This window comes from Caloenas nicobarica, chromosome 1, assembly GCF_036013445.1.
Source record: "Caloenas nicobarica isolate bCalNic1 chromosome 1, bCalNic1.hap1, whole genome shotgun sequence".
NCBI classification, from domain to species: Eukaryota; Metazoa; Chordata; class Aves; order Columbiformes; family Columbidae; genus Caloenas; species Caloenas nicobarica.
The window spans coordinates 152,020,781-152,035,187 of NC_088245.1; the positions used below are offsets into that span (position 1 = coordinate 152,020,781).

Below are 14,407 nucleotides of genomic sequence, written 5' to 3' on the forward strand. Positions count from 1 at the left end.
AATGGTTTAAGGGGTAGCTAATACACTAAAGATAAGGGCAAGATATCAACCTATCAAGAAAAAAGATGACTAACATATTTCTGAATATAGGCTATGATTAAATACGTATCATATGTTACTTGCTAATTGAACTCTCTAAAACCATAACTTAATCAAACCAGATAGACTAACAGAAAAATAATAAATCTTATTTCTTAAATATAGCAGGAGTAGTGTGGCTTTAAAGAAAAAAATTCTGAGCTATAATTCCCATCAGCTGTGTTTATCCTACACTCTCATTCCTTTGGCCTGATCAGATAAGCTCTTTAAAAAGTTGCTTTTATAGGATGGTGAGAAAGCAACAAGCTGGTGTGGGGAATTTTAGCAAGAAATCTTCATTTCATAGTAATGCTGGTGAATGGGGGAAAGCGAGTCCTCTTGTCCGCTTCCCATAAGGGAAACAGAACTGCTCCTGCCCACAGCAGTTTCTCCTCTTGGCAAGGAGGATGCAAAGAAGCCACTGGGCTTGCTCATGGCCCAGCCTGCCTGTCAAATCACCCAAATCAACAGAGCAAAGCTAAAGAACCTGAACGTGGGTCTATGAGGCTGAAGGCAGCTGCCACCAGCCCTGGGGACCTACATTTCTTGTGCAACCGGGAGCCCTCGCTGCCATAGGGCTGAGATTTTGAAGAACATATTGGGTGTCTGGAACATTACCAGCGCCCACCAAAAACCCCAAAATTAGAAGGAGGATGAATAAGCAATACAAATATTCCTGTCCTTCACCGCCCCACTCCCAATGTGTCCTGCTTACCTGGCTGGCAGCCCGCTGGCTGCAGGCAGCATCCCCAAGGCGTGTACCTGCAGGTACCTGTGGGATGCTTGCAGGCTGGGTTGGACATGGCCAGGACTTAGGCTCGCCATGAAGTCACATCACTGGCCAGCCTGAGGCTGTGACAGTAGCTAAGCATGAGTTGGAGGCCTGTGTTAAGGATGAAGACAGTTCTCACCCGGGAAGATGATTTTGGCCAATGCTTTGCTGGCTGCGTGGAGTACACCCCAGCAGGGCCATGGCCAGAAGCAGCAGAGGCTGTGGGCACTGCTGTGGACTGAGCTGACACTCCCTAAATCCACCATGTGCACAGACTGAAACGTGGATCCGACAAAGGAGACATGAAAAGTCTGCTTCCAGCAGGAATCTGTCCCATAAGGGAGGAATGAAAACAACATTACCAAAAGCAGTGGAACTGTCCCTGCAACGAGGAAAGCCTTTCCTCTCTGGCTTCAAAAAAAAAAAGTAATGGTTCAGGAACCTGTCCTACTGACTTGATGGGTGAGATGGCAGCCTGGCTCCAGGTGTGGGAACTGTGGTGGGCTCAGGCGGGCCGTAGATGATGGACCACAGGGCTCCGGGGACGGGGCTTCTGCAGAAGATGCCAGGGAGTAAATTCTGTTCCTGGCTCCCATCCAGGTAAACTGACACCTGATTCCTAAATCTGGAAAGAGTTGGCAGCTTGAAAGTATCTTGTTCCATTAGGTTTGTATGTGGGATGGCCAGTGTAACTGATAGTGTGAAAGAAGGGGAATCTTTGTTTTAACCTGCATCTTCTTTATTTGCCTGTCTGCATCACCTTTTGAGTGGCTCTGGCTTGCCAGGCTCCAAACTTCATCTTAAATTAAACCTCTTCTGTGGATTTCCAGAAATCACCATATTTGACAAAATTAACATATTTTTAGAACCTCCCCTGCCCTGTCATTCAAACTGTGCATCTAACCAAATATTAAATTTGGTTTCTCTAGGTACATAGAAAAGAAATAAATGTACAAATCCCAATGGCCTCCTCAGTTCCCACTGATTACACAACTGTAATAGAAGCCAGAGGAAGCTTTTCCTCAGCAAGAGCGAAAGACAAGGCTCTTCAAACCCAACAACATGCCACAACGGCCAAGAGGAGCAGCTATACTGAAGAATCAGTATATGTGTAACAGGGGAAGGTTCCTCCTCAGGCAAGACTGTAGGTCTTGGTAAAAATAATCAATAAACAGATGTTGTCAGTGAACTTATTCCAGAACAAAATTTATCTGATGGAAATTCTACAGACTGTAGGGCTTTACTATGCTCAGTGATCTTTATAATCATTTTTATAAAAGCTCAGTGTTCTAGTTGCGGTACTGACGTAAGATATTGGGATCCCTGCATGAAAGACCTAAAAATTGTAGACAAAATAAATATAAAATGCAGATTAAAAGGTCACTAATTTTTTTTTGTCTTTAATCATGCACATGTCCATTTAATGACCCAGTGGTAATTTGAAAAAAAACAGGCTTTCAGTTTTAATTTTTATTCATGTCTGCAAATGACGGCAAAGGCACAGGCTGAGCCAGGCACAGCTGGCTTTGTGCGCACACCCCGTGCCCCGGCAGCAACACACTCACCTTCCAGTTCGACACCTCTGCAAATACTTCACATCATAGATCCTAAATAACTCACCTGAGCAGTTAGTGTTGTAGAACAGAATGCCTTCATCTTTTTGATTAAAGTAATTAAAAGCGGAAAGGAAAGCGGGAAAAGATGAGAACAGAGCGAAGAGACTGTTTTCCCTGCAGCCCGCTCTCATGGTGCATAAAAACATGTTGACAGTGGCACCAGAAACACGACTCGGAAGTGGAAATGTCCAAAGTATTGGAAGTGGAAATAGGAACATTTCTTAAATGCATAGTGAGCTTGTTTGCTTGTTTCCAGTGCTCTCTTGCTCTTCTGCCTTCACACAGCATCATTCTCCTCTCTCCCCTGAGCAGATTACTGGTGTTTAGAAGACCTGTACCGGGAGCTGGTAAAACGCTACGTGGATGCTATTGACAAGCTCCCGGGGAGGCGGCCAGACCCCGCTACCATCGAAGGCTGCAGGGAGTTAAAACCCGACAACTACCTTCTTGCTTGGCACACACCATTCAATGAAAAGGGTACAGTACCAGTTTCTGTGTATAGATCCTGGCTTGAATAATGCATGCTTTCAGCATTTGTGGCTATATAGAAATTGTTTCCTTTCCCCCCCCTGACATCAAAGGCTACTATCCCTGAAACATTTCCCTGTCTGCATGAGGATGGCAAGATATCTGCCAGGAATTCCTTCTGTAGGCCACTATGTCCTCTCGTAAAAGAACCTTCCCTATTTAACATCTATTTAAAGAGACTTTGTCCTTGGCTCTGTGCCTCTGGGTCCAGATCTTTGTCCTTGAATTTAACAGTTATTTTAAGAAATATTTTCTGCTGTTTCTCATTTAGACATTTGTAGTCTTGGGTCTTTTCAGCAATGGCAGATCTGAAACAAAAAGCTGAGCCTGTGAAATGCTCTATACACTGCTGTATTCACTGGAGGGAAAGCAGAGACTTTTCCCCAGGTGAATGCCCTGCTAACAACTATGAGTGTTTTTCCAATAATCCCTAATATTCATAGCCCTGTATACCTACCCATGACCCTCTCTCTTTATGATCATTTCATTTCATTTCATGGTGAACTGAATTTCTACTTCAAGTTAGATAGCATGTGTGCAGCTATGTGCACACACATACACTTAAACCCATACCCATACAGTGCACTTAATCTTGAAAGCCTGTAGAGACACCGCATCATCAGGGAGGCAGACCTAGACAGCCACAAGAGGATGGCAGCTCACACAGGCGTTGCACTGCGTCGGTGTGATGCTCTACCACTGCAGTATGTATCGGCACTGCTCAACAGCATTGCATCTGGATGCAACGTCGTGGCAAAGAGCTGGTGGCACAAAGCCATGGCTATTTCTGGGTCTCTGCAGGCAGCTCTCTCTGACACAAAAAGCATCCCTCACTCGGCCCCTTGCTCCTCACAACAGCTGCTGGGAGAGAAAAGGATCCCCTCCCCATTTATTTTGCTCACCCCGCCAAGCAGATCTGAGAAAGTGCCCCTTTGCAAGTTGTCGTATATTTTCTGACTGACAGTGAGTAAAATTTGGTCAAAGTAATTGTAGGAGTTGCTGCTGGCCCTGAGCAGCTCTCAACACCTCCTGCAGTGGAGCATGGCTGTTCCCTGGCCCAATGTTGTTGGAGCTACATCTATTCTTTTGGCCTTCCTCCTCTTCAGCTTTCCATAATGAACTATTTGCTTTTGGGATACTCTGGGCCAGAAGGATCTAAAATGAATTTCTGCCCTGAGACCTAGAAGCTAAAGCCCACCTTCTCTATCTGGTCTGACAAATATAATTCTGAACATCTCAAGAAGACTTTTTTTCACCCTGAGAGCAAAAGAACCAGTGACCCGAGGTGGAGATGTTCAGCCATCCGTGGGAGGAACCAAAATGCTGTTTTCATGCGCTTGTTCTATCTTATCTCACTTCCAGCAATAATTCATGTACCAGCCTTCATGGACGAGTGAAAGATTAGGTACTTTTGTGTTGCTTGTATGATACTCCTCTGCTCAAATTCTTATGGGTGCAGTCAGAACACTGAGTTCTTAAGCCAAAGTGCCCTGTGTGTCTCTTTGCCACCTTGTGTCATGCTCATTGCCACACTCATTGCAGAGATACCCGGATTATGTTAGTCTGGTGAGATTCCTGTGACTGCCAGAAGACCTACCCAAGAGTGTCTAACACCTTCCATTTTAAGAGCTCATTTCCAACTTATGACATTGATAAGATCGAGGCTGAAGTTTTCACCATTGAATGTTTGCCTCTGCTTGTCTGCCAGCATTTGTTTAAAGTTTTGATGCAGATGAGTCCATTGTTTCTGAGATGCGGTAAGAGTGTTTTGTTCCATTGACAAAAACTCAAACTGTTCAGATGAGAGTCGCTGATGTTTGAGAGCTGGAACCAAAATGTGAGTAAGGTGGTACCCCTTGGACCAGAGATGTGCCTTTGGAGCCATTGCGAAAGTTCAGTCAAATGGCAGTGTGGCTCTACCTACATCTCATGTATTTCAGGCTGAGGATGCAGCATCCAAGCAGGTCTTTATTTGCAGCTACTGAAGCAGCTGCTGGGCTTCCTGGTAGCACTGGAGAACAGTGTCTTTCTGCTGGTGGCATCGGTAGTGGAGGATGGGGGAAAAGTATGAGTTAAATGCAGAAAGCTGGGGAGCAAAAATGAAGAGAAGGATAAGCTGCAGAAGGATGGGAGGTAAAGAGGCCAGGGTCTAAGTACTCATGTGGAACAGTTTGTAGTCACAAAAGACACATCCTCTTCAGGGCTTAGTAGCTTTTAAGCTGATCTTCATTATTCTACAGATATAGAGTTTAAAAAAGCACACTGAGGTATTACATACTAAAAGAGAATAATGCAGTGCATGGATGAAAAAAAATGCAATAAGAAACTGTCAACACAGCTTTTGTGAAGAGAAGTCACCTCAGAAATCTATTAGAAAGCTCACTAAGTAGCCAAGACATGGGAGGAAAAAGGACACACTGTGAAGATGGTCTGTTAGGATTTCCAAAAGACACCCAAGGTCTCTCACCAAACACACTAAGTGATGAGGCACTCGGTTGCTACAGGATGGAAAAGTTTTCCTGAGGATAGATAACTGGTTAAAAGACAGAAAATGAAGAGCAGGAGATTGCAGTCTGTCTTCTCCATAGAGAAGTAGGTACCTATGTTGGACCTCTGTTGGTCAACACATCCACAAACTATCTGGAAATGCAAGTGCATAGTGGGTCAGCAAAGATCATATGGTGCCGAGTTATGGAAGATGCTCACAATAATGAATAACTGTGTGGCACAGTAGCAGAACCAAAAGCAATGCAGATAAATGAAAAGTCATATGCAGGGGAGGAAAAAATTTCGTATACATAGTTGCCATTGCTGATTCTGTTACCATTCAGGCAAGTGATTATGGAGCTGTACTATTTCTACAAGGGTATCACATCAGTGCTCAGTAAGAGCCAGAAAGTAAATAAACTATCGGAAATGACCAGGAAAGGAACAGAGAACAGAACACAAAATGTGTTTGCATCACTGTATAAATCCCTAGCTGCTGTTTCTTGATTACTGTATATAACCTGGTCCCTTCCTCCCCCTAAAAGGGTGTAAGAGAACTAGAAAGAATATGAGGAAGGATGGTTGAATTAGTAAAAAAACTGCTTCCATAGGCTGTGATGTCTGAGACAGCACAACAGAGAACTGTGAAGTCATAGATAGCTTGGGGAACATGAATAGGGACAGAGAAAACTGTCTCCTCCAGCACAGGAACTAGGGACTTCAAATGAAACCGTCAGGTCGCGAGTTCAAAGCGAACAAAAGGAAGGACTTCTTCACACAACACCTAATTAAGCTGCACAGCTATTATATTTTCCAATGCCAGTTCGCAAATGCTGTGGTTCACGTGAATTCAAATAATAGCTGGGCAAATTCAATTAAGGGAAATCCTTCAAGGATTATTAAGCAGAAAGATGAATAGCCAGGTGCCTCCTGGATCGAGGAGATGAATTGTCAGCAGCTTAGCTAGTACAAAGCGGTAGCGTCATCATACCTTTCTTTTACTCTTTCTTAAGTATCCTCTCCATTGGCCACTGTCAGACATGGTAAGTTAGGTTCACCTTTGGTTTGATCGTGAAGGACAGTCGTTATGTTCTTACACATGTCTCACCCTTACTTGGACTGGTCTTGCTGTTCTTTCATTGATTCAAATGGTAGATCCTAAGACACGGGAGCTAACAGCTGCGAACTACCTGAAGCCCTGTCTAAGCTTAATGTTACTCCATGTGATGGACTTTTTGTTACTGAGTTTGCTTGTCTAATTCTGCAGAAGATTTTAATATAACTTCCTAGACTGGGGGGACACAATGAATTTGCAAAGACAAGCACTTTCAGACCAGCAATCAGATCATTGTATTGCATCCTCCACTGTGGATATATTAAGATATAATTAACAGCTCTGTGTAGCACAATATTCTTCCCTCTTGGGTAACCAGCATGGATTGTGTCCTTTGGAAGAACCAGGACTGCAGAGTGAAGAAGACTGTCATCTGCTGCTCTACTGCAGCAGATGGTTTAATGATGAGTCTGGTCTTGCAAGCAGGAGAAGATACGTTCTCCCAGTTAAGCTGACTGGTGCTCTGGAAGACTGACTCTTTCTTGTGGTTTCTATGTGATTTGTGGGATAGAGAGACAGTTTTATCTACCCCAGGCTCTTTAATAACCAGACACTACATCTGCAGCATAAATGAGGTACAGGAGCAAATGCAACATTTGTAGGACAAGTGTCTTGCCTTTTCATCAGGAGCAGCGGCCAAAAGTGTCCTGGAGAGGGTCTCTTTCACTGGTATCAAGAAGACTAGCAAGGAGGAAGCAAGCTCTGAGCTTGCAAGGAATAAAATGGTATTTTGCAAAGCCTTTCATGTCACATTTATCAGATGTTTGGCCTTTTTTAGACTGCCCTTGGTGGTTAAAACCACTGGAAGAGTTATTACATGCAGAATGTGCACATTGGCCTTTGAGGAGGAAGGGAAGAAATGTCTTCAGCTCACCTAATTAGACCACTTAACCAGGGTGCTCACTCAGGATAGCTGCTCTCCAGGGGGATGAAAAGCTTCTCTCTCAGGAGAAAAATCCAGATTGGCCTGTATTACACCTGGAGATGCCAATGGGTGGCTTATGTTAGTGTTATATTTTGGCTCAGGCAAGTACGTTTGAAGCAAATCTTCTTCTCACTCCACACACACACACTTTGATCACACGCATGATCTTAAGACACCTGAGCTGGAGCCACCTGGGATGACACTAAGTGGCAACCAGTGCTCCAGGAGAGCCCCTGGTGCCTGCAGGCACAGGGACACAGTTCAGGGGAGCCGCAGAGGGCTCCTCTGAAGGTAAGTAACTAAAAGACCTTGGCATCTGCTGCTCCAATTCACTTTGGCCTATGAATTACTCCTACTATGCCATCGTACAGGCTAATGGAGACATAGCCCTTCTCCATCCTCTATCTGGGAAAGACAGGGGGACTGTGCTCCTAATGCAGGTTCCACAGATGCTAAAATTAGGTGGCATAAATATGTCCCTTATCTTCCAGGGACAAAGTAGGGAAATGCTGATTGCTCTCAGCTAAACCCAAGGTCACTGGGAAGTGTGATTGAGCAAAGACAGTGATGAAAAATGCCAAGTACTTTGAAAAATCAAACCCTATCCTTGTAAGGATGGGTGCCTGCAATGAGTTAATGCTTTTTTTGGGCATTGGTTCACCAGCTGCAAGGAGGAGATAATCACCTCACTGGTGCCTTGTGAAGATAAGCTCATTAAAACTTCTGTGGGATCCTGATATTACTGTGATAAGTACCACAGAGAAACTCATTAGTAAATTTAACTCTCCATTCAATGAAGTGTTTAAAAGTTGAACACCTGGGATCATGCATGCAATGGTGAGGATTAAAAGAAATACTGAATTAGCTATTCAAGAAATAAATTCCATGCTGCACGAGGCAGAAATTTCCAAGACCAAGCTCAGTAAGTGCAGGCTGTGCACACAAGAACTAATTTCATGTTGCACAGAAAACCTCAGTTCTTACATTGCTTAACTTTGGTGGATTTGGCTCTGTATCCTTCAGTTTCTTTTTGGACACATTATTTTTGTATGTAGCAGAAACAGTTTTGTGAACGACCTGCAGGGATCTCTAGGATGAAACATGCATTAAAATCATAAGATCAACTGTCATGTTCATATAAGGTGTTTTAATTGTGTACTTTCAGCATGAAGACTACTAAAATAAGAGCATAGTAAAAGTATATCTGTTTCTCAAACTTCTGTTTCTAGTGCTGGCACCTGGAGCAAGCAAAACAACAGTGTCAACCAAGAATGAGTAAAGATGGCACGAGAGCTTGAATCAAACAAGTGCTGTGAACAAAAGAGCACGCTGCTTTCTGAACCCACTATGCCCTTTGTAGCACTTGAGAATATTGGAACATCCCCGCAAAACCAGAATGACTGTATAGAACCAAAATTCCTTGCAAGAAACTTTCAAAACTTGTAACTCGCTTTGCATGCTAATTTCCCATTCTCTGAGGAGTTCCCACGCATGAGTTGAATTAATAAAATGTGCTTGTTTCACATTTTACCAACATATTTGTGTATCATTTGTCTCCTTTTAAATGCTTGGCATTATCTTTTTACTTCAGGTTCTGGATTTGGAGCAGCCACGAAAGCCATGTGTTTAGGGATGCGATACTGGAAGCCGGAAAGGCTGGAGTCGCTGATTGAAGTGAGCATTGAGTGCGGGCGAATGACTCACAACCATCCTACAGGTAACTGGTGTATTGGCACCCTGAAGTGCCCAAGGCTGCTTTTCACTTCTGTGGGGACTAACGCGGCTCCTGGGAATTCACTTGGTTAAACTGCTTCTGCTTTGCAGATTCCAAGGCCTTGGTTTGAATTTTGCTTGGATAGTATATATACGTGTAAATTACTTATATGAGGTTGCAAACAGCAACTGCAGGCACAGGAGTTTTCCCTCCTAAAATCCCAATAACTAAACACAACCTGTCTTGTCCAAAGCATGTTCATGTCACTTGTCCTGATGAAATTTTAGGATTCACATCTAGATGACTCACCATTATCATGCAGGTTTATGGTTCAGGGGATAATAACATTTTTCTCTTGACAGTTTCTGTTATATCCAATCACTGTAGGTAAAGGTAAAATGCCAAAAAATCTAACTCCACATATTTTAGGACACAATCTGAAACATTCTCTAAACGAAACATAAGTAAGTAGTTTTAATGTTTTGAATATTCAGGTCTGTCATTCTGATAGTTTTATGCTATGTAAGTATGTGTTCATTCTGTCTGCTTTAAACAGCAATAAATAAAACAATAATGAATGGTGACATGTTCAACACACACAGTGCTCTGAAGCAGGCAGAAAAGCCATCAGGATTGCATAAAATTAGAGGAAAAGAATTCAAAGCAAACCAGAAAATATCATTAAGACAATACATAAAGTCCCTGGTGCGTTAGCAGCAATAAGACTGCTTTTAGTTCTGGGTCTCCCACCTCAGAAAGGACTTACTAGAGCCAGAAAATGGCCGCAAGGAGCATCCAAGACATGAAACGCCTTCCATACAAGGAGAGACTACATCCAGAAGGAGTTTTCAGCTGGGAAAAGAGAGAAGTGGTATCGCAGGGAGGTGGGGAGAAGAGGGGTGGAAGGGCCACCATGGACCTCACTACCAGCCTGAAAAGTGCCAGGGAAACGTCACTTGTGATTCTTATAAATCAAAGATGGAGAAAACACAACTGACATGTCAGTCAGGACTGAAACAAACAGACAAAGGAAATGCTTTCCCTGGTTGTGCATAGTTAAACCATAGACTTCACTGCTACAGGCAGCTGCAAAGTCCATGGATACGCCTGGGTTCAAAAGGGATCAGGCAAGCGGACGAGAAGGCCTGTCACTGTTAAAAGCAATCAAGCTGAGTAATTAAAATTGCCCCTAAGCTAGTCCAGAAGCTCTGGCGAGCGGAGAAGCCAAACCAATTAGGCTCACTCTGTACTGGCGTTATTTGCAGAGCCAGAAACCCCAGCTGGGGCTTGCTTTCTGCCCCGGTGAGAGGCAGGGGGCTACGTGAGGGCTACTGGGAGCAAGGCAATAGCAGCAGGGGGAGGGAGCTACCTCGAAAGCAGGTAGGAAGAGACTGCCAGCCCCCCTAAAAACTTTTGGGCACCTCGCAGCTTCTAACACCCTCTTCAACACCTGCTTCCCCTTGCTAGCTCTTGGCTTCACCTGCTAAACATTCATGCTGAATGTGACACTCAAGGATCTTTATGGCAACCAGGTTAGATGCTGTCTGAGTGAGACCGTTTGAGCTGGGCCTATGTGGTGTTTTATTCTTTCTGAAAGTATCTGTTGGGTCTTGGGTTAGAGGTGCCTTTGGCCTGACTCAGTATCGCAGGTCTTATGGCAGAGAGAATGAGTAATTGTCTCATCTGGCCTTGTAACCTGCTGAAGTAATTTGGTGTCACCTTCAGCAACACACACAAATTTCATGCATACCTCTATGCATGAGTGAACACTTTTGAACCCATGCACCAAGAGAAGCACACGCATCAATGCTTTATTCACCCAGGGCCTATTTAAAATGACTGAGTTGTTTTCTTAACCTTCTTTTGCATGTTACGCTGGGTTGGTCTTGTTACCTTTGACAGAATGCCAAGAGCACAAGCCAATATGAGAAAGGAGTCCCTCTGTTCCTGACGTCATGGAAGCATCGAGTGCCTGTTAACAGAAAGTTCATCTGAAGGATATTCATATCCAAAGTGGAATACCTAGATAGGCAGGCAGACACCACATCTTACTTGGACAGTTGCTTCTTTCCTGCAAGGGGACATGGGCTTTTTCCCTTAGAGGAGAGAAGCAATTGTCCAAGCGAGGCATGGGCTTGTCCCCTTACAGTAAAATGAGCCATTAATATTGTTAGATCTAAGAAGCACAGCCCCTGGGCTGGATGACTCGGTAGGCAAGGTGATACAGCTTGTAATTGAATCACTTTGCACAAGTCAAATATTTCATGTGACTTCAGTTAGATTTTCAGTATCACATTGGTGGATTTTGCTTATTTTTGACCCCTACCTCAATTTCTCTCATGTTACACCACTGAGAACAGAAGCTTCCTTCTATGTAAAAATAAGTCGTAAACCAATGGGCACCGTGCATTAGACAAAAATATCAACATGTCGTGAGCCAGCCTGCATATAGGCAGAGGTAGGTTATGTGCATTCATTAATCTACCTGACAACCATGAGGCATTCCACTAATGATTTTACGAGGGACATGACAAGGAAGGTACAAGCGCAGCCTGCACATTGGTAATCATTGCTATCTGTGAATTTCAGGCTTTCTGGGGTCCCTGTGCACAGCTCTCTTTGTGGCATATGCAATACAAGGGAAACCCCTTGCGCAGTGGGGAAGAGAGATGATGAAGGTTGTGCCGATGGCTGAAGAATACTGCAAGAAGACCATTCGCCACATGGCAGGTAACGTGTCTGAATCAAGAGTTATTTTCTTAAAAATCTCTTCAGCTAGAAAGACACTGAAGAAATGTCACTCCCCAGCCTCTCCATTTTGCTGCTTCCTTCCCCTCTCCCACCTCCACAGGCTGTCTTCCTCCTTTCTCTGCTCAGACTGTCAGCTCTTTGCAGGTGGTGTCCCGTTCTTCTACCATCTGTTAGTTGCCTGGTATATTGGTGGCAAAAATACAAAGAAATAGCAATGATAATACTCTGCTGCACAGTTTCATTTTTAGGAAGGCTTCAAAGATTGCTGGGTGGGGAGCAGAGGGAGGAAATGATATTTAGCAGGTTATTAGGCAAACTGACTGCTGAGATATGAATTATTCAGCTCCCTTCCATCAATTGGCACAGTCCAATATTTTCCATAAGAAAACCCACTGACATCACTAATTTTGCAAGGAAAAGTTCACCTGCAGATGCCTCCTGGCCAAGAGTTAGCTTTTGACCACAAATTCAGATTTGACTTGTTGCTTTTCTGAACAAATATTTAAGATACAATTTGTTGTATCCTTGTTTCAAGACAACTGAACATAACACAACTACTGAACTGGACATTGCTACTTTACTAATGTATGTGATCTTCAGAGCAAAGATATCTTGCAGGGAGTGATGCATTTGTAATGATGAGATCTGCCATGGACAGATGAGTATCCTTATATTAAAACATCAAGGAAAGATGTTTTTCTGTTAATCTCAAGAGACAGCTGTTGAGAAAGATTGAATTAAATGGAAATCTTTATTCGAGAGTGCACAGAAATGGAGATTCACCCGGGAAGTAAACCTGCTGCTTTAAAACGTGAAAGGAGCACTGGGGAGCCTTTCTGAAAGACCCCACATTTTCATCTGCGCCTCATTGCACGCCAGGATTTTTTTAGCCAAGACCTATGAGGAGCAGGTGCAGGATTAGCGTGAGCGAGCTCCTCTTGGAGTGGCTTTGCAGCAGGTCCCTGTCACTCCACCCCAGCAAGACCCCTCGGCGTGGAGGTATGCGGCGTGTTGGACTTCTGAGGAACGCTCTCCAGCTACTGCCCGTATTGTTGAGTTTTGTCCTATTTTGGTAGTGGGAAAAGTCTCTTGCATTAAAGTTAAACTCCTTGGCTGGTGAGATGCACTGCAAAGAAATCCTGCCAAACAGAGTCCTCCAGTTATAGAAAACTCTTTTTTAGCTGCATTATTCCCCATGGATAACGAACACAGTGTTCAATCACAGAGGGGTCGACACAGCACCCGTCTCTGATATTCTGGAAATTACTTGCTGGTTAGTCCCATGGACCTGAATGCGACCATCATCTCAGGTTGAGCTTAAGGGATGGGGCAAAGCCTCGCTAGGGCTGGCAGCGTGGGATTTCTGACCATGCTACAGGTCATCTATGCAACCAAAATCTCCTGCAACTGTAACTTGATCTCTTTGTTTTCGAGCCTGTGCATTGGAATAGTCACACTTCCTTTCTTGTTGAGTTGCTACATAGAAAACATTCATTTTTGAGGCGTTCTTGTTCTATAGTTATGGGGGATATAGGAAAAAAAAACACAAAGAAAGAAACTTGTCAGGTCACCTGCAGTTTTAAAGGTAGTATTGGAAACAGCTGATGAAGTGGGCGTTGGTAATTCACTTAAAACAACAATAATTTCTTTGTGTGACTTTATTTCCTCAAGATGTTCTCCTTGGCCTGACGGCCGTTAGCGCACTTTCACTCTGTTTTTCTAAATACTGCCCCCTTTTTAGGGTTCTAACTAATGCCTTCCTTCTAATAGGTCAAAACCAGGGCATGGACTCAGGAAAAAGGCAGCTGGGTATTCCCAGGTGTAGAGGGCCAGATGATGGACAGCTCATCCCTGCCTGGGGGTGGGGAACCAGCAACCTTGTGGAAGTATCAGATCCTACAGGGCAGCTTGGAATTTTTTTTACATGGATTTGAACTGCTTTAATGATCTTAATTGCCAAAGACGGTCACCCGTATGGCACTTTAGGCAAAGAAGCAAAATCAGATCACGTCCTTCAGAGAAACAGTTTGGTTGTGTTCTTGCTCCTCAGCCACTTGCAGCATACAACTGAGCGACCAAGCAGGATGGAGACAGGGAAAAAGTGCTTAATTTTATTTTAAACTGTACACCGGTAGTCTTGTATTGAATTGCTAGTTCGCTGTGGCATACTTAGAGGTCTTTCCCATCTCACTGATTTCTGACTCCTCACCCCATCAGCTTCCCAGAGATTTTGCTCAGGCCTCAGTTCTGCAGATGGGTGCACGTGTGTGTTTAACAGGCCAGTAATGACTTATGTGCCTTTTTAAGCCTTTATAAAAAGGTTGAACCAGAGCATTGGCTTAAAAATAAACTATATTTAAAAAGACTGTGGACATGTGCAAAGTTAAAGATGATTATGGATGCTCTTCCTAAAGTGGCAGAA

The 14,407-nt window shown here is 43.8% G+C and overlaps 1 protein-coding gene across 3 annotated transcripts in view; it reads left to right on the forward strand.

Annotated features, from left to right (window-relative positions):
* The window catches only part of ADPRHL1 (ADP-ribosylhydrolase like 1), a 39,165-nt gene that overhangs the window by 1,568 nt on the left and 23,190 nt on the right, over nt 1-14,407 (forward strand). For all 3 annotated transcript variants that reach the window (XM_065627421.1, XM_065627439.1, XM_065627431.1), the window contains exons 2-4: nt 2,779-2,943; nt 9,112-9,237; nt 11,824-11,964. In XM_065627421.1, the coding sequence (XP_065483493.1) occupies nt 2,779-2,943; nt 9,112-9,237; nt 11,824-11,964 (432 nt within the window). The remainder of the gene's footprint in view (nt 1-2,778; nt 2,944-9,111; nt 9,238-11,823; nt 11,965-14,407) is intronic.